At 38.9% G+C, this 25,764-nt stretch overlaps 2 protein-coding genes across 3 annotated transcripts; both read right to left on the bottom strand.

Moving 5' to 3' along the window:
- Positions 1-346: 346 nt before the first annotated feature.
- Positions 347-23,902, bottom strand: LOC113544316 (solute carrier family 12 member 6). Of its 2 annotated transcripts, XM_026943059.3 has the most exons (26): positions 23,752-23,902; positions 21,742-22,581; positions 17,945-18,036; positions 16,136-16,264; positions 14,332-14,478; positions 14,125-14,179; positions 12,759-12,889; positions 11,987-12,228; positions 11,220-11,503; positions 9,919-10,086; positions 9,723-9,821; positions 9,555-9,612; positions 8,878-9,052; positions 8,474-8,592; positions 7,770-7,868; positions 7,493-7,612; positions 6,835-6,939; positions 6,570-6,738; positions 5,170-5,365; positions 4,303-4,472; positions 4,068-4,199; positions 3,458-3,565; positions 3,096-3,209; positions 2,728-2,960; positions 2,016-2,149; positions 347-1,474 (listed from the first exon to the last, which is right to left on the bottom strand). In XM_026943059.3, exons 2-26 carry the CDS (start codon positions 21,911-21,913, stop codon positions 1,383-1,385), a joined length of 3,543 nt encoding a protein of 1,180 aa, XP_026798860.3. In that variant the 5' UTR covers positions 21,914-22,581; positions 23,752-23,902; the 3' UTR covers positions 347-1,382. The 2 variants fall into 2 exon arrangements, with proteins under 2 accessions (XP_026798860.3, XP_026798861.3); XM_026943060.3 differs by lacking the exon at positions 3,096-3,209 and having other exon boundaries at positions 23,752-23,901.
- A 104-nt stretch (positions 23,903-24,006) lies between these two features.
- nop10 (NOP10 ribonucleoprotein homolog (yeast)) lies at positions 24,007-24,856 on the bottom strand. The gene is made up of 2 exons (XM_034301355.2): positions 24,614-24,856; positions 24,007-24,367 (listed from the first exon to the last, which is right to left on the bottom strand). The coding sequence occupies exons 1-2, from the start codon at positions 24,665-24,667 to the stop codon at positions 24,227-24,229; spliced, it is 195 nt and encodes a 64-aa protein (XP_034157246.1). The 5' UTR covers positions 24,668-24,856; the 3' UTR covers positions 24,007-24,226.
- Between the last annotated feature and the right edge of the window lie 908 nt (positions 24,857-25,764).

Here is a 25,764-nt window from a genome sequence, read left to right as displayed (position 1 = left end):
CAGTTAAAAAGATTTAATTAGCTTGTATTATTTTACCTTACTTTGACTAGCTTTCTGGCATGATTTAAAAAATGTACTTTCATTCTTATGTTTACACATATATTTTTTATATACATATACATATATTTAAATATTTTCTTCTTTCTGCTATTATTTATTTGATCAATATTATTTACGTTATGCAGTTTCACTTTTGACTACATTTTTGTTTTTCTTCACATTATAATGCATTTTAAAAGTATGAAAGATGCTGAATAAAAAGTGTATTATTTATCACTGATCAATAGGAGTATGAATATGAAGTGGATGTGTAATGATAAGTGAATTAAACACACCAGATGGATCATCAATTTCCTTCCAAAATCAGTTTATTTCCCACTTATCGACTTGCACCCTCTTATTTCGAAATATTAACGTAAAAAAAAACAACAACAAAGAAATAACATAAAAATTGGTCTTTGCTTTGAAAGTACAACCAAAGACGTATGGAGCACAGAGAAAACATGGCCATCTCTGCACATTAAAAAAAAAAGATACAAGCAATCTGCGAAGAACAATTTTTTTAGTCTTAAAACATACTTCGAAAGCGCTGCAAAGGGCAGGTGATCTGCACACATAAAAACAGAGCAAGAACCACAAATACTATCATTCTAAGAGTGCAGGAATTTCAGTGGAAAGGCTGAAAGCACATTGTGGTTGCTCAAAGGAAATAAAAAATACAAGACAAATTAAGCACATACTCCAGGAGAGGGACATGGACATGGTAATGGATCTCTCGCGCTCGCTCATACACACTAACATGCAAGCACGTTAATAAACGACGTTAAAATAGCATGCTGAAACACTGACAAAATGTGCAACAATGCCTGCGTCATATTGCTAAAAAATTCTTCACCCTTAATTCTGAATTTTCAGTCCTTCCACGCTCATCAGTCATCAAATACAAACACAAACACATAGCTGAAACAGCCTTTAACAATAATCATTCAATCTGGAACATAGAAACTGTCCTAACAATACCACACACACACACACACACACATTCAAGGTCCATCAACCAGAACAACCCCTGAGTCAATCCATGGAACACACTCACTGTCCCACTGTGTAATGTGTATCTATGTGTGTGTGTGTGTGTGTTTCTCATCAGTTGGTCCTACACATAGCGCTTCTACGCACATTCATAACCATCATGTCGTTCACATGGAAATGGTGACAAGTGCTGAAGAGTTGGTGCTGGCAAACACAGGCCGATGTGGACGGTGGGTGGGGCTTGATGGAGTAGGCGGAGCATGTTCGAGACACAGCCAGCGACGTATCATCCACATTGCGTTCTGCTCAACAGTTCAGTTAATCATCAGCTGAGTGACTGTTACAGGCAATCAAGAATAAATGGTGATGACCTCACTTCCTCCACCCCTGACCAACAGGACGCGCTCCAGGCCTTCAGTCAGAACCTCCAAAAATTCCATATCTGCATTTTTCAGTCAGGGATAATCATCATAACAAATAATTAATTAAGCAAGAAATAAAACACAATGGGGCGTATCTTCCGACCAATCAGAATCGAGCATTCAGAAGGTCACGATAAATAAAACAAATAATTCTAAAAAAAAAATTAAAAACTTACAATACAGTGTTGCTTTTTTTATTTGTTATATTTATTATTTCTTGTTTTCTATTTTTTTAATGTAATTATGAAAATAAATTTATTTGTCTTATAAATATGTAAGAAATGAACAATTCAAGTCAGAATTTTCTTTCTTGAATTGCAATTTTGCACTTTAGACGATTATCTGATGTGACAACAGAGAATTAAGCATGTAATGACATAATACTTCTCTATTTATACATATACTGTAAAATGAAAATCTTTCAGACACAGAAAAGCATGTATTGTCCAACCGTTCATCTGTGCACTGCTCTACAGCTGTCTGTCATATGAACACTTTTTATAAGCTGAATACACTATGTGTATGTACAACTTTTTAACACAGATGAGAGAGAAAGGATACAGTTTTCGTCTCCCTCTGGGTTCTTGGGCGGTCCTGGCATGTTGAGTAGGACCAGCCGGGCATCATGGGATTTATTTACGATGACTTCATTGAGTTTGACTGCTGTGTGCATGCGCCGCACGTTGGAATGATCCCTGCAGGAGTGATATTATACAAAAAAAGCAAACAAAAAACACGTCATTGCTGTCATTACAGTTACTCCTGCATTCTGTATGCCCTCCCTTTGCCAACATAACACAGTCTTCTCCTGTAATGCTTCAAAACAAGGAAACTGAAAACGTCCTCTCTCGTGTACTCTCTCGTTCACGCCTCCCCACAGATTTTCAATAAGATTTAGGTCAGATGACTGGGATGGCCATGTCAGCAGCTTGATTCTGTGCTCACTGCACCGTTTCCGTGTGGTTTTGGATGCATGTTTAGAAGATCCAACCATGACCACCCAGTTGTAACTTCTTGGCAGAGGCAGCCAGATTTAGTATAAATGGATGGATGGCAAATGAATAGATATATGATGATGTGTAGCTGGATAGATGAACAGATTGGCATATAGATGTTTGGATGTTTAAATAAGATGGATGGATGAATGATTGGGTAGATGTATAGTTGAGTATATGTATGTAGGACAAAATGGATGGATGATGAGTGTATGAGTGACTAAATGGATAGAGGGTAAATGGATAGATGGATGGGTGTAAGTGTGTGTAAAACTCACGGCCGGATACTGAGCATGTCTCTGAAGCCCTCGGGTGTGCTGCAGCCGGAGGGAATGTGCGCTTGTGCACGCAGTTCCAGCGCTTTGTCTTTAGTCCAGGTCATGTGGACACGCCTGTGCTCTGAGACTCCGCCCACTTTTTCTGTCCCACCAGCTCCATCGGTGTCGTCGTCATCATCGGAGCCGATGCTCGTTAAACGCAGCATCGAGTTCCTGTCCTTTACCAGCTGTGCCTACACACACACACACATGCAGAAAATCTAATCTTGATTTCACAATTTCACAAACGCACACACACACACTCCATCCCCAGCAATCCGTTCATGAGACCTTTCTCTTCTTTTTATACCTGTCAGTATTCCACTCACTCTCTTTTTCTCTGTCTCGCCCTCACTTTCAATCCCTCTGTCTTCTTTTTTATTGCTTCTCTCTGCACTATGTATGGGGCTGCAGCTGATAGTCTCATCTCCATAAAATAATACCTAAAACACAAACCCTTGCTCAAAAAAAAAACATTCCTGCATACACACTTTACCTTCATGAAAAATATAACAAAGTAACAACAGCTAAATTTAAAAACTCAAAGACTGTACCATACACACCTAATGGCAGCTCTTATTAAACAGCAACATCTAAAAAAGTTTGGTAATGCAAGATTCAGTATAATAACGCACACACACACACACACACACACACCCACACCCACACACACACACTCTAACACTCTCACCTCTCTGTCTCGGTCCGATTTGGAGAGGCGCATCTGGCGGAGCATTTGCGATCGCTGTTCCATCATCAGAGTTCTCTCATACGTATACGCACTGATATCGCTGTCATGCTGAGAAAGAGAGACAGAAACAGAAAAAGAGTTTGCTAGATTACTACAATGAAAAAAATCAAAATCTAAGTAAATATAAATTTAAATACAATTATTTCATATGTACAAGGTAAATAATATACAGCAAATGACAATAAAAGAAAACAAGATGAAATTCATCTTAAAACAGGATAAAAACAAGAAAAAACAGAGTAAAGAAAATGACATAAATGTAAAAAAACTGATATATAAAAACATAATGAAATAATACAATATGAAAAAAACAAGAAAAATCATAAAATCTAAAAAAAAAAATAAATAGTATATATAGTATATATAACAATCAAATTAAAAATAAAGCAAATATTACATATACTAAATATACTACAATATTAAAAAATATAGACTCAGCTATAAGCATTATTATACAATCCTATATACTATATTGTTATGCATACTATATATAATATATTTATAGAAATGAATTATATATTATTATACTATACTACATATCCCTTCATACCATCTCTACGACCTCGACTTCGGCCTCTATGCGCAGGTGGTAGAGGAAGGTGGCCAGGTCCTTTTTCATCTGAATGGAGTTATCCTCCATCTGAGCCACAGTGAAGATGCGCATCCCGCATTTACGCCAAACCTAACACACACACACACACACACACAAACTATTAACGGACTTAAACAAACTGAGCTAAATTAAACTGAATGGTGTTTATTAAACTACACTCCTCCTCTGTCACCTTGTGTTGCCGCAGTAGGAAGGGCAGGAGCATGAGCATGCCTCCATCGTGCACGATCCACCACACATCGATGTAACCGTCTGTACACGGCTCGCTGTTCGTGGGAAAGAGAGAGATGTTCTTGGGCACCAGTAGAGCGAGGTGGGCTGCTGTCGTCAAGCGCACGGTGTCTGTAAAGCAGAGTGTGTGTATTACATACAGTAAAAACAAACTAGCATGCAGAAATAATATACCGCCTTCACTTAGGGGGCAGTGTTGTTTCAGAATATTTATCAGTGCTGGCTGATTTATAACCAGAAGCCTGGTACAAACTAGCTTGCTTGAGGCCACTGGTTAATGAGCTATTATATCTAATATCTATTATAGTTACCTAATATAGTAAATTTCTTGCCTGTGTTCATATAAGTAGTGACTAATTAAAATCGTTCTGACAATAAAATGCAATTTTGCAGGCAGTCAACAAACACTGCACGAGTGCTACCCACAGAATAAATATGCCTATCATCGAGGCAAAATGACTGAATCCAGCGTTTGTTTCAACTTGGCTAGCCCTATTTCGTTTAAATCTTAAATGGTTAAGCACAGACCCACTGCTTCTACTTGGTCCGTTTAAGACGCGGTTGCATTAAATCTTTAATTGGACTAGTTCCAGAACTTTCTCTTAGTTGGACTCATTTTGAATTCAGGCCTGCAGACAGCGACAACCTCCAGCATCTTCGTCGGATCCCAACAGTCAGTGGTTAATTTTCAAAAGGAGCTACAATCAAAATTTTCAATGACAAAGCATTTTTATTTATATGATGGATTAAGCTAGAAATTAACTGGTCTATAACCGCCATCCACACAAGCTCTCTCTTCTTCACTCACTGATGAAGGTCTTCCAGCTTTGCGGGTCTTCGCTCTGTCTCCAGGCGTGTGGCCAACCCATTACCACCGTGTTTGGCCGCATGCCGCCAAGGCCGCTCGACTGGATCATGTGACTAATGCCTTCGCGTGGCTTTTGGGCCACGATGCACTGCACAAAGCCCTTCACCCGCTCTTTCTCCATCAGGTGCTTCAGTGTCTGAGAGAGAGAGAAAAGAAGGGAGAAAACAGTGAGAAAAGGGAGGTATGGATTGAAACTTTTCAGCTGAAAGAAAAGCAATATACGGTTATAAACTGTGCCTTGTTGTGTAACTAATTCAAACTGCCTGAAAGCGGTCAATGTGTTCTGTATTACAAGTGTAACAGATATTTTCCTAACTAATATTTTGAATGTAAACACGTGAACCCATATCTTCCAACACTAAATCAAAGCTACAAACCAAACCAAAAATAAGCTGCTTGTTTGCAGATGCGAGGGGAAGGGTGGGTGGGTGTGTGTGTGTGTGTGTGTGTGCGCAAAAGTATTCACGCTACACAGGTTAATATTTAACAGAGCCACTTTTTTTCCTACAATAACAGTTTCGGGGCTTTAGGGGTTATTAGGGGTTTCATGATCATTTCTACTAGTCGACTAGTTATCTTGATTAACTGATTTTAGGACACTGCTGTTTTATCAGTGTTATTAAATGCTGCTAAACAACAGCAAAGAATATGTCAAACTGCACAGTGCTCTACACAGTCTACAAATTATAATTACAACAAAAATAAATCAGTGCAAAAGAATTGATTTGTATATTATACTGCACCATTTAAGGAGGTACACCCAACTGAACAAAGATAGAGGATTTTATTGAAATTTTATTTAGCGTTAAAGGACAACAACGATTGCAAGGGGAATTTCTTACGGAGAGGACAGGAGAGGCACACCTCTACACTTCATACCACGTGATATCAAAGTGCTAAAATTCCATTAAAGCAAAATAAAAAGCTAGTGTAGTCAGTGTAGTCAGTGTAGGCTGACTGTAGAATATCTTCAGAATAACAAAGTCCATTTAACCTGCTTTCCTTACTTTCTGCCTGCATCTCCTTACCACCTGCCTCACTGTTTTTTTCCACAGCCCCAACTAAAAACTTTGCTACATGTACATAACTTTTGCTACATTTACTACACATTCATGGGTAACCTGATATATAGATGGATGGATAAGCGATTGCTTGATGAGTATATTGTTGAGTTGATGATTGCTTGATGAGTATATATCAAGTATATTGCTTGAATTAAAGTATGGAGTAAAGCTGAATGTCGATAGGCGTATAAATGTGTCCATGAACATGTGCTTGCACTTGATGCTTGATTGGATAGTTATATAATTGCTCGAATAGACAGATGCACAGATGAATACCTGTTCGGCGGCAAGCGACTCTCCATAAGCGTAGAGGAAGTTTCCGGTAATGACAGTGCCCACGATGGTTAAACCTTTCCCGGCCTTCAGCTGTGAGGCAAACGTCAGAAGGCGTGGAGACTTAACATGAGCGTCTTCATCTAGCTTTAGCAAGACCAGCAGCTGAGGCCTAAACACAAACACACACACACAGCAAGAAAAAGCATGTGTTTGTACTCGAAAGAAGATTTTTCTTATAAAGAGCTGTGTGTATGGGTGTATATACCTCCAGTTCTTGGTGTGTGGTGGCCCCTCCTCCAGCCTGAGCAGGGCGAAGCGGGCTGCACTCAGAGAAAGACCTCTAATTCCATCTCCCCACTCTTTCTCTGCCCTGCACACACACACACACACACACACACACACACACACACACACATACACATCAGTGAATTTCCAAAACTCAAAAGAAAATTAAAATGCAAGCTGGTACAGGAAAACAATAAAGAGGTCATGAAAAGGTTTCACAGTCAAAACAGCAACAAATATGAAGTGTAGAATAGATAAAAATTAATGGCACTTCAAAGACATGCTAATTAGCACAAAGTATTATGTGGTACAGAGTGATCCATGATGACTACGTGCCAAACCACACACTAACTGGCACAGTATTAACATTACTGTGCTAATATACAATATAATATAACTGGCATAAAAGGATGTGCCATTTTGACATATTTGGTATGGATGTCTTTGGCTTTGAACAAGTGGTGATGATGCACGATTTCGTACACCAAATTTTCCATCTAAGCCAATTATAAATAGTATTCCTGTGAGCAGATTAAATGACTATCTTTGTTTTGTTTTTTTTTTTGTTTCTGTGTTTTTTCTAGCACTTGCCAAATGCATGAACACAAGCCAGGATTCTGGTTCTCATGGCAACGTACCCGTGATACTCGATGTACTTATAAATCATTCCGGCGATCACCATGGCGACGATTGCGTAGTACCATGATGAAATGAACATTAGCGCCAGGCAAATGACCATCCCTAAAAACGAGAGCGTCCTGAGAGAGGAGGGGGAGAGAGAGAGAGAGAGAGAGAGAGAGAGACCTTTAAGAAAGGTCATATAGCTCAAACAGCAAATATTAAACAGGCACCATGGGGAGAGAGAGAGAGAGAGAGAGTGTGTCTGTGTGTGCGTTTAGATGCAAGTGTGTGTACCAGTGATAATAGGAGAAACGAGGTCTCCAGTTGGGGGTCCTTAGCAAAGTCTGAAGAGCACATGCCAGATTCACAAACAGATAACACATCAGGAAAAACCTGCAGAGAGAAAAGTCGATTATGAGTTCAAATGTTCACCATAAAACTGTTGAAAAACACATTGCAGGTTTTTGCAATATCAGTATTACAAAGGCCAATATTGTGATGAGTAAGGAATAAAACATGACAGGGCATGCTGCAAACAAATGCGGCTAGACTGAGAAAGGACAAAGTCCTCTGTCCTGAAGACAACACAAAACTTAACAGCTTTACCTTAAAGCACTGATACTGACTGAAGTCTTCTTTCATAAATGTTAAACGTCTTCTTAGAGAAAATCTCACCAGAGCAATGTTTATAATTTGCTCCATGTTAAATAACAACAGGGTTTTCCATCATTCACGTCCCTGTGAAGCAGCCGTTACTATAGAAACGATAACGTATTGGAACAAATGTGTTAATATAAACATGTGATTTGAATTACAGCTAGAACTACTGTCAGAGCTGCTGCTACTGAAAATTAATCACCTTCTGACCAATCAGATCTGAGGATTCAGCAGTGATGTAGTGTAATCATGAAGGATGAACAATAAACTATAGCATACTGTCTCGCCTTTACAAATAATTTCAGTGTGTTCTGTGTGTATACACACGTATTCATACGTACATGGAAAGAATTGGTGCGACCAAATCCAGAGAAGCGATGAGGATGCCCAGTTCAGCGATGAAGGCAGTCAGCAGCAGAGCCCATGTAGGCTCTCCATTAGCTTTACCGTGACCAAACACCTGCACAGAGAGATTCATTAACACTATGAACAACAGAGAGAACGAATAGACCATAATAGAGTTAATCATCCAGTCTTCTAAACTCTTAAAAAAGTTTTGAAGATGGATCACTCCAGTTCACAAATTCTAATGTTAATACACACCTGAGTGTGTGATTTTAAAAATATTAATAATAATTAGTATTAAATAATAATAAAAAAAACTAAATAAGCTAAATAAATCATGCTGTAATGAGATCATTTTGGCCAAGTCTGTCACACTGACAGATTCACACACAGGACTTACTCTGAGGAAGGGGATGATGTTATCTTTAGCGATGGCCTGCAGCAATCTCGGGGCACCGGTCAGTGACTGAAGGCCTGCGCCGCACGTCGAGAAAAAAGATCCAATCACGATGACCCAGGGGGAGGGCCATGCGAGTGTGCCTACAACCAAGTTCCCTTTCACGGAGTCTCCAAACCTGCAGGAAAAACAACACGAAGAAAAAAAAATGATAGCTGTGGATAGAGAGAGGTGAGGAAGGAAAAAGAGAAAAAAAATGAAACAAATGGAAGGAAGAACGAAAGATGGATGGATGGAAAAGAACTAAAAAGAACTACATCTGAATGAAGAAACTAAAAAATGTATGCAGGTGGAATGATGGAAGGATGTATGGATGGATAGATGGGTGGATAAGTAGAGGGACAGATGGATAAAAAAAAGTTAAAGCACCTAAATTATAAGAACCAGACGAATAACGTGTTGTGGGATGGATGGATGAAATGAAGGAAGGCCCTAATAATAAGAACAAGAAGACAAAAAGTTGTGAGAAAGAAACAAAGAAAGAAAGAAAGGATCTAAATAATAAGAGCCAGGGGACAAAAACAGTGAGAAAGAGAGAAAGAAAGAAAATAAAAGTTGTGAATGGGTGCGTGGGTTAATGTATGGATGAATGGACAAAGAAAGAAAGAAAGAAAGCTGACTTGTCTCGGAGAAGAACTCCTTCCACACAGGCCCCAAACAGCACCACGCTGCTCAGATCTGCCGCTGTTACTCAGGAAAATGTTTCAATAATGCAAAAACAACTCAGCCTCAAACTATTGACTTGAACCAGAATGCATGTGTGTGACTGAGCGCGTGTTTAAGGATACAGACGAGAGAAGTGGTGAGGATGGCTAGAATAGTTCCAATGGGAATAGAGCGCTGGGCGTCCTTCAGATCCCCTGAGCGATTTGAACCTGCCATGATACCTGTAAAGAGAGAGAGAGAGAGCGAAGCAGAAAATGTATACCTTTCAAGAAATGATCAAACATGGTCTTTTAAAAAAAGGACGAGAGAGCTGTGCACCTGTCACAGACGGGAAGAAGATTCCCACCAACAGTGTAAAGGATGTGGTGATGTCGACAAAGACGTATGGAAGGTGGTGGCTGGAGTATGTGGGGGCCGAGCTGGGGGTGGGGTTTGAACCTCGCTCCAGAAGATCTCCTTTACTGAGGTATGAACTCCAAATGTTCTCTAGAAAAAGAGAAGACAGTTAACACTGTTCATACATACTGAATGATTGTGCAACTCCGCTGAATACAAAATGGCTTCCTGTTTAATATCTGTGCTGACTACATGGAGTATAATTCATATTCCCACTATCCGGTGTCATCTAGAGGAGGAAGGACTTCCCTGAGTTTTCTTAGTCATGTCATCTCAAGGAAGGGTCACCTTTGGCTTGCTCATCAGGGATCAAAATTTACACCCAGATTTTTTTAAAACGGCTTTATGACAACGTCTATCCTTAAAAGCTCTAGACAAATAAAATTTAAACAAAGTGAATGCATGGAAGATGGCTGCTGGAAATGGTTACATACTTGAATGCGAAATTGTGAAATTAAAGTATGTCACAAATTACATGAATTTATTCAGAGCTCTTTGCTCTGAACGTCATTTCAGAGAGTTTTGCTTCTTTTAGGCGACTACAAGTAGAACACGGAATCTTAAAAATGTAAATGTTGATTTTTTTTTTCTTTGCCATTAAATATATAAAGAATAAAACACTTTTAATTAATTAACAAATATTTAACAATGGGGTTGTGGAATGTAAAGCAGTACTCCAAAGTTGATTATTTTCCTATAACAGCACGTCCTGAGGTGTTTTATTCCTCTTATACCACAGCAATTTGTCAATGCTAATAATGGATATTTATTAAAGAACAAGTACTTTTTATCAGTTTACTCTACAGTCGCATTTAATTTTTTGGAACGTCCGTGAAATAAGCTAGTTCCCATTATCACTTACTTGAAAGCAGCTAAACAGCTGCTTTCTTATCAGCCTCTCTTTTCAGTCTCTATTATTAAGACCAAAACAAAAAAAAAAAAAAAAAAAAGAACACAACGTAACATGTTACTGAGAAACAGAAAGACTTAGATTATGTGGTGTGTCCACTAGACAAGTTTCTGAGAATTAGCTGTTATTTTAGAAACAATAATATATTACTACAAGCGCATTAATATAAATCTCCCGTTAAAACTACTATCAGTGATGCTGTCATAGAACATTAATCCACACTTTCTGATCAATCATATCTTAGTAATTTAACAGAGCTGTGATATAATGTGAGCATAAACAGTCTAACATGTTACATGTAAGTGTGTAATACCTGCAATTACTCCACTAGCGAGTCCCGGTATTCCCGCAATCTTCGTGACATTGTTGTGAGTGAAATACTCATCACACACTGCGTTCAGCTTCGATGAATTACAAAAACGCGACCAAAGATCTGTTGTCGTTTCCACTATTAACGGAGTAATAGGAGGGGCTTCTGTACCGTTGAAGCTTTCACTAATGTTGACATTGATTTTGGATTCGCTCAGGATCGTTTTCGCACACAGGTCGTCATGAAGCTCATGTTGAGAGATGCTCCGGTTGCCTAGCATACACACTCTGAGGAGAGACATGATAAATAGATAGAGCAACTTAAACACAGAAATGACTTCTATGGACACAAATAACTGTTAATCAAAGCAGTTAGCCATGAGACAGTATTTACGATAAACATCTTTATACTTGCCACTTGCTCTGAGTTTATTTGCTTACGACCTTGTTATGGAAATCAAGTGAACAAACCCATACTGAACATGTATTTTGGGAAAGAAAACAACCATTTACTATTCCATAGTGTTTTGTTATACTGAAGCTCCCAGTGATGTCAGAATACACAGAAGACTGAAGGTAAGTCTGGTAAGTTTTACTTCATCACTGATAGATTTATTACCCACATTTCTTAAGTTGTAATGGTGTCAGACCCGAATGGTATATAAGTTTAGTGACTGTATTTTGAACTGCTCATGATATCAGTGTTATGCTTCAATATCACAATACATCACTTTACCAATTATCATCGTATGCCTGTCAGCTGGCACTCACGGGAAGGAAGGCGGACTGAAGGCAGAGACCAGAGCGCCAGTATAGATGGAGAGGATGGAAATGATGACGCAGGCCAGGAATAGCGACGCCAACTTGTTTACGTATTTGACTCCCACGAAGACCAGAAGTGACATCAGCAGCAAGAAAATGGAGCCGTAGACGCGCATGTTGTTCAACATAGCTGCCGCTTCACCCTCAGGCTGATGGGAATAAAATATGGCAGCTGATGGAGCTATATACATCTGTGAGAGAGGAAGAGAGAGAGAAAAAAATACATAAACATATTACAACAGGTTACAACATAATACAACATCAACATGTTCACGCTTTTACAATTACAAATTGTAATAGATAATAGCAGAAAGTAAAATTCCACTATACGATTAAATGATGAATATATTAATTACTAGACATGTGCCAATATTAGTTTCATATCACAGTAACTGATGACTCTTTGATTATGGTTTAGAACACTTTCCTGATATTCTACACTAAACAAAATTCATTCATTCCTCAGGACTGAGGAAAAGTCCTACAGAATGACTGTTGAAAACTTTTTCATAGCACTATTTATTCAGTCAGTGCCTTCAAATCTGACCACTTTCAGACACCGGCAATAGTAAAACAGAGCTAGTGACTACATTTGGAACAATACTGTGCTGTAAACTGATTATTGGCACATTGTAATCATTTGAAAATACTACATTAAGCATTAATCATGAGTCTTCAGAATGTTCTTCTGAAATGAGCAGTGTGAGGAAGACACCCGCACCAGCAAGATCTCGATGGCTCCGAGGATGTACATGGACCCAGCGAAGGTGGTGCCGAGGTAAAAACACAAACCAACCGCACCCCCAAACTCTGGGCCCAACGAACGTGAGATCATAAAATATGAACCCCCGGCTAAAGGAAGAGAGAGACACAGAGAAAAACAGACAGAGGGACAAAGACAGACAGAGAGAGAGAATTAGTATATCTACGTTAGTTTGTCTACTGTAATTCTACAGAAGTGTTATGATGTGCTACCAGAGTAAAAGGTAGAAAGAGAATACTATAAGGTTAGGCAGATATTGCTGCTGCTCTAAGAGATCCTTTTTAAGACATTTCAACACTCATCAGGGGCTACAGCCATTTTGATCACAGTTTGCAACTAAAAGACAGTTGGTGCTACTATGACTTAAACCAGACTCTTTTCACTGATGGTCCTCTAATGATGGATTGAATTGCCCAGGCTTTTCACATGAAAAAATCTTAAAATAGTTTAACATTAAAATCCAATCCTGTAGTTACTGGCCCATTGTAGTGTATGAATTGGGGCGGGGTGGGGCTTCGAAAAATACTCGTATGTTTTTTTGATCTGTCAAGTTTTGCATTTCTTGTCAGATGATTGGAGGCATGGGACTGGGCAGCACATTGGGGGGCAATTGCCTGGAAAGTTAAATAATGAATTTATAATTTGTCCAACCCTGAATGCTTTGATTATTATTTATAATAAGCCAATAAGGTGTCATCTATGGAAGCACTATACCGCAAGCTGTGAACAAGTCATCATTTTGATTTAGCATCTCAATATTTTGACAAAGTTGTTATTTTGACTTGCTAAGCCATTATTTCGACTTAATATATCGATATTTTGACTTTGTATCTCGTTAGTTACTAAGTTGTTATTTTGACTTCCTAAGTCTGTGAATTTTGTTTTAAATTGCCATGTCATCAATTTGATTTACTAAGTCTTGTTATTTTCACTTAGTAAGAAAAATAATGACTTCGTAAGTCAAAATAACAACTTAAGTCAAAATTACAAGGTAGTAAGTAAAAATAACAAGATACTAAGTCAAAATAAAGACTAAGTAAGTCAAAATAATGACTAATTTGAAAAAACAAGATACTAAGCCAAAACAATGACTTATTAAGTCAAAATAATGATGTAGCAATTGAAAAACATTTACACTGAAATGCCCTGCGCCCTTGTTTGATGGACAGCTAGGAACCTGGTATTGTTCTAAAAAAACATTAACATTCAAGGCTTTTATTCAAAAGCAGGTCCGTTATTACAATACCACAATAATAATGAACATGTTTCATTAAGTATATGTACATTATGTGAGAACTATAACTATTGGGAGAGACTTACGTACCTGGTACCACTCCATTAGTGGCAATAGCACTCATTGAGATAGCAGTCAGCATGGTCTAAGAGAGAGAGGCATGAGAGAGATTAGATCAGGGGAGTTAATAAGCAACTTGTGCTTTATTTTTGGACACCAACAAATCTAAGTACCTAAATGTCCCCTGCCCTTAAAGCTAGTAGATAAGTACAGTACTGGACTGTGGCTTTAACTCACGCAGCAGCAGCAGATGAAGACGATACACAGTGCCTGCAGAACTCCGGCTGTGCCCACGACCCAAGTGAGCCGGAGGAAGAGGATGACGCCAAATATATTTTGCAGGCAAGGCAGGTACACGCCCATGAACGTGCCCATCTGAGGAGACTGTGTGGTCGTACATATAAGAGACTTGCAGTTAAGTATCACGGCTGTGCATTCAGTACACGTATCTATTCTTATTAAAGAGTTTTTCATTGGGTAGAAAAGAAGCAGGGATGAACAAATCGTACATTTATAAGCTAGCCTATAGAGCAAGAAAATGTGGCAGCTAATGTAATGTAATAACGTATGGTGAGCTAGTTGGCTAGTTAAGTGAATTAATAAAGACTAATGTAGCACATTGTGTTTATGCCCTCATCAAAACCTCAGCAAGTCATTAGCCAACATTTCAGCTATGAGCTGGGGTCTTCTGTCCTTGCATCACTTGTAAGAGATATTTTTTAAAGTCTTCTGTTATGTTTACCAGCAAGGAGGCTAACTTATGGTGATTTCATCGGTGCTTCCACATACCTGCATATTCCTGAATCTGAGAAGTTTATTTTGTCATCCGTTCACACTAATTAATCTGCCTAATAAAAAATGTTCTACCATCAACCAGATCACGTCGCTCCCAATGTGTGTAGTGCAGCAGGGAGTCATTCGGAAAGAAAAGCTTATTTAAAGGTACCAGATGAAAACATTTGTTTTCCAAAAGTCAATAATGAGTAGGGTTTATTTCTGTCTTTTTTTGGTTGCTGAACGTACACTCTATGACCAAATGTATGTGGACTCCTGACCATCGCACCCATAAATGAGCCTTCCCTGAACTGCTGCCGCAAAGTTGGAAGCACAAAACTGTCTAGAATGTCTTTGTAAGCTGTATCAACAACATTCCCTTCACTAGCCCAAACCTGATTCATCACGACAATGCACAAAGCGAAATCCATGAAGACATGGTTTGCCAATTTGATGTGGAACAAGTCAAGTGACCCGAGCCCTCACCAATAAATACACCAATAAATACCTTTGGGATGAATTGGAAGACTGACGGTGCACCAGGCCTTCTTGCTTGATATCAGTGCCTGTCCTCACTAATGTGCTTGTGGCTGAATGAGCACAAAACCGCACAGCCAAGCTCCAAAAATCTAGTGGAAAGTTTTCCCAGAAGAGTGGAGGCTGTTATAGCAGCAAAGGGGGATTCCATGGTTTTGGAATGGGAGTTATGGTCAGGTGTCCTCATACTTTTGGCCCTATATTGTGCCATCAGACAACTACGAGAAAAAAAAAAAAAAAAAAATCTGCTTGTCCCAGGCACCTGAGCTACTGACAAGTCATTTATGGCAGGCCATTTTGGATCAGTTACTTGGGAGCAGGGATGAGGGGGGGAGAAATCACTAGCTCAGGTACATGGACCAAGCTGATTATTTGTCACTGCCAAGTGACTCAGTAGGATGCTGATGCTGGAGACGGCGACCAACGTTTAATTCATCCGTCCATAAAGCAGGTGAGCTATAACTCTGTTCACCAAAAACTGTAGCTCCAAACAGGACACACTGCTAGGAATTCCTTCTATTAGAGGAGCAAGTAGATGAAGGGCAAACTATATTAATTCACTTAATTAGCCGACTAACTTGTTTGGGTTAAATTATATGAGCTACCATATTTAAGCTACCACCTGAGCATGACAGAAAGTGTAGGCAGGCTCAGGGTCATAGACCTGCATCATCATGTCACGTGTGTAAAGTGTAGAAAGTGCATCAAGTGGACAAAACGTGTGTTATACCTTGCTAGATTTGCGCTTCTCTCCAATGCTTTCGGCCTCCTCATGCTCTCGGGCACCCTGTGTGATGTTTGTGTAGTTGACCAGACGCGAGAGAAGGGAGGAAACCTTCGGTCGAGTGTCCATCTCTTCCTACAGAGAGAGAGAGAGAGAGAGAGAGAGAAGCACAACACTTTACTGCCTTGCCATTTACTTGAACTAAAAATGCCATAAACAGATAAAAATCTGTTGCTAAATGCATCTCGCTAAATGCAGCTACACTTTGGCAACCAGTCGTTCTCAACACAGCACTCACTTAATAGCCTGTAAATGTAGCAACAAAAAAAAACCCATTTGCTCCATAAAAACACAAATCAATAGCCATCCTCCGCTAATAAATTCTGTCAAATGTATTAAGGGATTTTACCAGCAAGTTGGAGTTGGTCCAAAAATCTGAGCTCACAATCAAGAACTGGTTTGAGCTCATAAACTGTAGATAAGTACAGGGTCAAATATGAAAAGGGGTTTGTATTTACAGCTAAATCGATAAAGATACAACAAAGTGGTAGCTGCATCTATAACAGCAACATCAAGACGTTTTTTTTTTGGGGTTGTGTTTAAATTCTACAATGTGATTTTTGCACCTTATCTTTGTACTGAAGCAAAAATTGTCTTAGATTTATATATATATATATATATATATATATATATATATATATATATATATATATGCATTTTAAAGTGGATTAATAGCCCATTGTAATATCATTCAGTGTGATACATAATTATATATATATATATATATATATATATATATATATATATATATATATATATATATATAATTATGTATCACACTGAATGATATTACAATGGGCTATTAATCCACTTTAAAATGCATGAAGAATACTACAACAGTAAATTAAACATCCTAATGTTTAATAGTATAAAGCCATGACATTAATTAATGACTTTCAGTTTTAAAAAGTATAACAATGCCATATCATTAATTTAAGTAGTGAAACATGGATGCTAAAAGCTAGTATTGATCTACTTAGTACACTCTTTGCTATAGCCCTACTGCTTTCAGCAAGGGAGAAATAAATCATGACACAGCATGTGGTTATAGGAAAATAATAAATGACAAGGTGGTGTGATGCAGCCAGAGACAAAGCAGAGCTCATTTTATCACCTCAAATTGGATTCTTTTCCAATAACAGCACGTCCCAAACTATTTTATTCCTCTTATACCACAGCAAATTGTCAACAATTACAATTTTTCATTTATTAATGAAAGACGTCATTTTAAATGTTTTAAATTTATTTTATATTTATATTTAATGTTCTCTCTTGATTTTTCTCTTGAAAATTAACAAAGACTTTCCCATGGCGAAAAACGTACAAATCGCCGACACTGGAGACTCCTTCCAAATATGCTAAATAAACGTCTCCTTTCAGAAAACTTCACCATATCAACAATTACTCACAATCCGGTCATGTGGAGCATCTGCCACACAAGCTCCTGAGTAAGTTCTTAATATAGAAATTATAATATTAGCGCATTAAATTCATGAGCGCATTAATATAAACCTTGCAGCAGGAACTACTGTCAGAGCCGTATAGAAAATGAATCGACACCTTCTGACCAATCAGATTTGAGAATTCAGCAGCACTGTGGCATAAATTAGAATGAATTATTTTTGAATTTACTGATGAAAAGTGCTATTTTGTTCTTAGAAATATAGATCATGCCAGTGGACGGGGACCTTTGGAGCTTACAGTATAGTGCTTGTGTTATTGTGGTTAATATAGTTAGAGTGATGTGGCACATACCTCGAAGAGCGCCAGGTTTCGGTCATAGAAATCATCGTCGTCGACGGTGTGACTGTTATTGATGTACACATTGGAGATCTTAGAATTTCCATCTGAGTGAAAAAACAGAAGTGGGAGAGAGGGGGACAGAGAGAGAGATTGTAAATCTGTAGTGTAAAATAAATAAGATAAAAAAATCTCTCTGTGGGCCTACAGTACGGTATGTTTCTGGGTGTGTGGGTGTGTGTGTGTGAGAGAGAGTGTGTTACCGCAGTAGCTGAACTGTCACACTTCAGTTTCACCAGGCTCAGTGACACTGTCAGCATTACTGCTCTCACTTCCCTTCCAACACACACACACCCTAAATCTGTAGACACTCCATAAGCACGTCCACACACATAGCTAACATCATAATCTGTTTCCTCTGTGTGGAACTTCTTTTTTCTACTAATAATCAACTCGCATCTCGTACCTGTGTGTGTGCGTATACACTCACGTGCACTCATGCAAGCAGACGCTAATATTTCTGAGGAAATCCGTGTGGCTAAGTGGCTATGTGACTAAAAACTAGGTCTGCCTTATTCCTTTAAAAAGGTATTCAGATTTTTAATTACTGAAGAGATTTCTAAGCTATTCACGCTGAGGCCATGGTTTATATGGACTCTCTGAAATTAGAGTCATATAATACAATAATAATTTGTGGTTTGTTAGTCAGCGTATTTGCATATTGAGGCTTCTTCGATATCAGTACTGCAACAACTATAACAATTAATTAACAATATACTGTGTATTCATATGGAAATATGAACTGATTTTTACAAATATATCATTTTTAAAAATATGCCATTTAAATAAATTATTTAAATTTATTTAGACATTTATTATTTTTTTTCCCTACGTCATTTCTTTTGGCCAATTAATACTTGAACAGTGAATTTTTTTTTTTTTTGCGATTGCCCTATTCAGCAAGCGTCCGTAAGGAGCCAACTTCTATTTCTGCTATGGCAAGGTCTGCTGTGGAGGAAAATGCTCTCTGATTACAGATACGGCAGGCTCACAAAATAAATATCAGCTTCCAAACAACTGAGGCCGACAAGAACATAGGTCACTCAAAAACACGGTGTTTCTTATCTGTTTTGCTTTTGTGTTCACGCTAATACTGTGTTTTTGACCAGTGAGAAACACACCTTTTTGACTCCCCTTTCCATAATGGATACACCTGAACACTGCATGTTCGCTTTGGAGCATGGAAAAATACTTGACTTATCCAAAAAAAAAAAAAACAACCCTGATGTACGGTTGTTATGTGAACCAAAATTCCAAGATGGCAGAAGTTACAAAAATGGCATGAATGATACAAGGCTCACAGGCGAGCCACCCACGGCGCATTCCCAGCATTCTCCTGCTTTCATGCTTGACTGTGGACAGGCAACATTTGGAAGTGCACTGAAAGCATATGTGTGGCCAAAACATAAAAACGGCCTTTTCCAAAATTACCCCTGTTAATGTGTACTAAGCCTGAGTCTCTTTTATAGTCTTTTGTATTTCAACATTTGCACTCAACACTTCTAGCGTTCTGATCTTCTTTTGTCACCTTCCAAGTGGAATCTGTAAAAATTTCCACACAGACACAAAGAGTCTTTTAAGGCCTTGGTTCTCAAAGTAGGACCCGCAACGGTCTCTGAAGCGTAGCCAGGCGGTTCATGAGTTTGTTTTATAATTTAATACAGGGGTGGAACCCAAACCCCACCAACAATTTAAATAAAAATGGGTTCTGTGGGTGGAATGTTCAGATACATATATATAAAAAAATCATTTGTTTGTAAAATAAAGGAAATCCTGACTGTAAAGTTTGTTTTAGGGCACTAAATAAAAAAATTAAAATCCTGGCACATTTGGCTTCATTTGGGTTTGGGTGCTCTGCCACAATTCATTCAGGCCAAAAAATTCGATTGTAAAACAGTTTGCATTAAGAAGAAGGCAAGTGAGAGTGAGAGATTGTTAATTATTCTATGTCAGACCCACAATTTGCAAATAGTAGTGGTTTTACTGATCAATTAAGTAAACACCAATTTTATTGAGGGAATCTGAGCAAGAGTGTGCTTATCCAAATAAGAACAGTATGCACTAGAAAACAAAGTCCTTCAGTTTTGTGTTTTGAGAACAGTCACAGATGAAACGGTGCAGCGAGTCATTTTAAATTGCGCATATCTATAACTAACAATAATAAAGATAAAACGAAGAGAATTCAAGCTTTGAAAATAGCATTCCGCCTCTTCCAGCTGTCCCCCCATCTCTCTTTTTCCCCACGAGTGCTTTGCTGCGTTCACATATGATCTATATTTGGAAATGAATAGAGATATTGGGTTGCATGGGAACAACCGTGTGTTGTGTTAGTTATGCTCTGACGTAAATGTTTGAGAATTCTGTGTCAGCTTTTTCTTCAAAGCTTCCTGTTTTATATTACTGCACGTTCCATCTCGGCTCGACACCTACGATGAAATGGCTACTGCTTTTCAAAAGAAAAAAAAATCTGTCACAGCTGCAGGGATTTGGGTTTAAAAAGCCAGTTACGCCATGTGTTGCGCAACAGTAAACATTCATGTTCTCTTGTGTACTGCAGCCAAACTACTTTTATTACAGCTGTAACATGTCACCAATTTGCTACTTACTATGTAAAAGCTAGGTTTAGATATCAACATAAATACTAAATACAAGTCACAGTATGATTCAGTTCTGATTAACACAAATTAAACCTAATATTAATCATGTGAAAGAACTAAACCGGCTTTTTTTTTGCCTTATAGAACACAAACCAGGAGGTAGCTATTTGAGGTGTCAAATTTTGAACTCTGAAAACTCATATTAAACAGAGAATTCTCAGATTCATCAATTCAAAGTGTTATTCTGAAACAACAAATAGACAAATTACCTGGAAACAAACTACCTGGTTGCGTGAGCTTTAAACTGAAACCATAGTACGAATATGATTAACATAAATTAAATATTTTAATGTCCAGTCACAATGGCTTTGTGCAAGCGAAATGACATTTATTTCAAAAACGTTCACAGTTTCATTTTGCAGACATCCAGAGCTATTAAATTTCCTGAGTGAAACTCTGAGTTACACTTTGGCCAACCTACAAACACACCTGCTCTGGCTGCCTTGCGTACCGAAGACTAACTCTTCAGTGTGTGTTCGTTTTCACAAAATCCGCAGTTGCACAAATGTTAAGTCACGGTCAAATTTCAAACTGCACTTCTGGTCCCGCAGCCAATTCCTTCACCGTTTATCAGAACACAAACTGACAAATTGGAGGCTATAGGTGTTGATAAATTAAAGTACAAAATACACAAAGTGTATAAGTAAGGTGTTGAGCCACCACAAGCCACCATAACAGCTTCAGAACTATTCTGGAGGAATGAACAGCGTTCTTCTACAAGATATTCCCTTAGTTGTGTTTTCTTCATGGTGGTGATGGGGAGAACTTTCTGAGACGTCAGCCCAAAATCTCCCATCTGATGACTGTGAATTTACATAATTTTCATATTCATCAGACCATTCAGTGAGCCTTCGTGCCCTGTGGATGGGAACATTTTCATCCTGCAGAGATCACTCCGATCAGGATAGAAATGTTCTGTCACAGGATCAGTCAAAAACATTTTGTACTGATTTGCAGAAACGGGTCCCTATAAGGGGACATGTGGACCTGCCCCACGTCAGTAAAAATGCCTAACACGGCATAAGAGAACCACTGTTTTTTCCCCTTTGTCACCCTTTGTAACCATTTACGAACCTGACATTTTTTCTTTCTTACCCTGTTCATGGTGGCTTCGGTCCGGCGTGTCCTCGCTGTTGTTGACACTCTCTCGTGAGCTGAAGCGGACTCGACCACTGTCGCGTGAGCCAGTGTCAGGCGATGCGTCCGACAAGCCTGGGACGTCCTCGGCTTTGGTCGGCGTCACAGTGAAGCGCACTGAGGACGCCATGGCTTCCCGGGGCTGCTGCGGATCCGCCAGGGTGACAGGTTGGACGGAAATCAATGACCTTTCAAATCTCAGCTAATAGCGAGAGTGAGAACAGAGACTGTGTGACACGTCTCCATCGAATCTGAGTTTGGTGTCTATGGGCAGAGAGTTTTTTTTTTCTCAGATATAATTTGTCAACAACGGATGAATGCTATGTATATATAGTCTTATCAACTCTGTGTATGCTATGGATCAGCTGATATGAGGATTAGGAGTTACAAGTGAACCAGTCTCCAAAGAGGTACAGTGACTAAGGTCTCAACACTAAAGGCTGCAGCGTGAGATAGATAACGTATATCCGATATTAAAATGGATTCTTGTTTTCGAGATTGTTTTCGAGAGGTAGGAATGCCTTCAGTAAAGGGCTCCATACATTCACAAGGTATCTCTCTGGGATTGGGAGGTGATATAAGGTTTTCTAATGGAAAAACACAGAGTATGTCCTGAAAATGGCTTTTGTTGGAAGGTCAGGAAAAGGGATAGACATTCTGGTGCTGGTTTTTTATCTAGTTCTGGGAAATGTTTGGTCCTGCATGTTATTCTTCTTGTCATGAAGTGATGCTAGCTAGCTAACAATCAGACCTGCTTTTTTGTGAGGTAAACTTAAAGCGCTCCTGTGGAATTAAAATCTGTATGTTGATGGGACAGGGGTTGTGTTTGGCCAGAAAAGAAATTACAAGGAAATAAGAAAAGGGGGAAAAAAAGAAGACAAGAACAGTGGGATACCGTTAGTAAGAGCATTAAGGAGCATTAACAAAGGCAAAATAATTGAATTGGTCGTGTATTTTGAGTCAGAAACCGAGACAGCCTTCTAAGTAATAAAAAGAAAACAATTTTATAATACGTTATTTGGTTACATGTGTGTCTCTGAGGTAAAACTGGAGCTAAAAATGTTCAGACACATCAATTCCAAGTGATTTGTATAATTGAGTTATTACACAGAAGCGGTTTAAACCGGCTGAACCTGAGCGCACACACACAGAGAGAGAGAAACACAGCTGCAGGATTAAATAAAGAAATACCGCCTTTTTACTTTAATAAAACTGTCCAATTTGTACATTATTCGTATTTTATTCGACTCCATAGAGTCAGAGTTTGCTTTCAGACCAGCTGCTGGTGTGGCACGTTACCAAATAAAGATAAAAACAAACCAAACTAAGGCTACTGAGGTTACAGCAACGTTAATGTGTGTGATATTAAGGCCTGAAGGGGGGAAAAACCGCAAACTGTTCACAAACCCTATGACAGAATGTGTGTTTCTGGTAAAGTCTAAGTCACTCTGAGTGTTTACAGCCGTCACTAGGAGCAGTAAACAAAGCTGATGCGGCGTTTCAAACTCAGAGACACAGACAGACAGAGAGAGAGACAGAGAGAGAGGCGCATAGCCGTGTAGCTAGCATCCATTAAGCCAATTATCATTCCAGATCAGACCGGTCTCTGGATCCAGATTCATTTAGAGGAAACAAAAAAACACGCACGAGGACTAACATGAGGAAAATGGCGCACGAGACATCATTAGCAGCTGAATTCTTACAAACCCGACTATAATGCGGCGGAGTCGCAGCTTAGCCCGCAGGCTAGCTCATAAACAACCCCTAAACACAGGCTTGTGCATGATAAACAGACGGGGTATTTCCTTTCTCCCTTCACTTCATTCAGCGTTTTCATTTTAAAGTTATTAAAACCCCTGAATTTCCCTGAAACTCTTGCAGTGATTGTTCCTGACGTTAGCGAGCACGGCCGGCAAAACACCGTGACACCTTAATATCTACACAAAAAACTAATAAAAATCTATTTACCTTAACCCCTGACGTCCAAGGAAGTCCGTGGGAAAAGCTTAATTTATAAAAAATTATAATAATAAACTCGCGCTCGAGCCATCCCCTTTTCTTCCCCCGTGTCAAGTCAAACCAGCGCCGTCTGACAGCGTGAACTCAAGCGCGCGCGCGCCCTCCTCCTCCCTCCCCGCTTCCTCTTTCGCTTACGCTGCCGCGGTGCATCATGGGAAATAGAGTCTTTTAAACACCACATTACATAGGGACACACACAAACGCTCCTACAAATCGATCTTTTTATTCAGGGTGAGGCATTTCGTCAAAAAAATAACAAAAAAAAAAAAAAAAGGAGAGTGAAAGTTTAAAAGAAACAGTTCATGGTGCTATCAGGATACATCATTAACAACTGATTATCAGTGACATCTTCAGGTGCACCACACACACACACACACACACACACACACACTCTCTCTCTCAATGAATGTCCATTGGTAGCGTTTCACAGGACAGGTCGTGGCTGCTGGGTGAGCAGTAATCCGAAGCGTTTCTTCACAGTCACTCGGTGTCTGGAGAACTTGTCATCAGGAGAGAAGCGAGCTGGGTGGGCAGAGCTGGTGGGCCGACCCTGTGGATCCACCTTCTGGAGAAAAAAAAAAAGAAGAAGTTGTTGAATAAACAGATAATACAAAATTTCCACGTGGGTGCAGAGGGTTGCTACAGCATTATGTCTAAGAGTAGCATCTATAATCTAACACTTTTTAGCTTTCACCAAATACAAATACATACCACAGACTTACTGGAACTACACGACAAAGCATTAACTTTGCTAGCTTTGCATCTAGTAATTGCAGGGAGATGAATAAGACGCCTATCAAAGATGGCTCACCTTCAGTGTGTAAACTCTCTCTCCGTTCTCGTTGAGGTAAAACTGCAGAAACATGGCGGCGGTTATTCAACAGATTCCTGATGGTTAATATTTCGTTTCTTCAGTGTTTTTTTTTCTGTTTGCGCCAATTCGACCAAACAATTTTCACAGTCGAGCTGTTTGTGAACACGCGTTGTCTTCGATGATTCCAGCCACCGGATATCCGGTAACGTCACAGCTCACGCTGCCGCTCGTGCATGCTGGGAAACTGAGTTTTTTAAAAAAAGTTTTTGCCCTCAAGAGCGGCTGCCACCTGCCGAGCAAACGGCTGTGATTGATCTATCATAATAATTAAAAAAAAAAAAAACAGACATTTGTAATCTGTGCAAGAAATAAAGTTTATAGTGTTATAGTGCGTGATTTAATTAGATATATCTTGCAAGTTTTTGGCCATTGTTCTGAGGACGTTGGAATTTGTTTGTTTTCAAACTGATAGATTTATAGATTGTTCGGGCTGCTTACAAAACTCACACTGGACTCCATATTACACAGGTATGTCGTTTTTAATTGTTTATCACTACTGAATTCGTACAAAAACGATTAAATGTATAAAATAAACACATTTGTCAGATATATAGCCCAGTAAGCTATGTATATAAGTGTATTATAAGCTGTATAAGCTTTATACCAGCTGTCCAGTTATAAATCATTGCAGCTGATTAACTGAAAGTTGAAATAGATCTAAAGTAAATTCCTTTAGTCTATACAATTCCTTACAAAACTAAAACCATGTATATTAAGGCATGACACTACAGGTGGAAACAACAATTTTGGTTTTTGGATAAATTGCATTTATAACATGTCTCCATTTAAACTGAACAGAAAAATTTATTCACTATTTTTGTCCACTCACATGCACTGCATTATCTTATAAAACTTAAGCTCCGCCCACCTGGCACAAATAGCTATATAAGGCATAAGCTCCGCCCACATGGCACAATTATCTACAGTATATAAGGTTTAAGCTCCACCCACTTTGCACAATTACCTATGTAAGGCATAAACTCTGCCCACCTGACACAATTATCTTTACGCTCCACTCCCTTAATACAATGCCACCATGTCACAGATCCCTGAAAAGGTTGTTTCCAGATGTGTTTACATGCTACTTT

This window comes from Pangasianodon hypophthalmus, chromosome 28 (assembly GCF_027358585.1).
Source record: "Pangasianodon hypophthalmus isolate fPanHyp1 chromosome 28, fPanHyp1.pri, whole genome shotgun sequence".
NCBI classification, from domain to species: domain Eukaryota; kingdom Metazoa; phylum Chordata; class Actinopteri; order Siluriformes; family Pangasiidae; genus Pangasianodon; species Pangasianodon hypophthalmus.
This window is presented reverse-complemented; position numbering and strand designations above follow the sequence as displayed.

Excerpts from the sequence above, each read along its gene's own strand:
- LOC113544316 (XM_026943059.3), bottom strand. The coding sequence starts at position 21,913 with ATGGCGTCCTCAGTGCGCTTCACTGTGACGCCGACCAAAGCCGAGGAC. Across the intron at positions 6,739-6,834 it reads CCACACACCAAGAACTGGAG|GCCTCAGCTGCTGGTCTTGC; the intron begins GTATATACACCC and ends GTTTGTGTTTAG. Across the intron at positions 2,150-2,727 it reads GACATGCTCAGTATCCGGCC|GGATCATTCCAACGTGCGGC; the intron begins GTGAGTTTTACA and ends TCACTCCTGCAG.
- nop10 (XM_034301355.2), bottom strand. The coding sequence starts at position 24,667 with ATGTTTCTGCAGTTTTACCTCAACGAGAACGGAGAGAGAGTTTACACA. Across the intron at positions 24,368-24,613 it reads AGAGAGTTTACACACTGAAG|AAGGTGGATCCACAGGGTCG; the intron begins GTGAGCCATCTT and ends TTTTTTCTCCAG.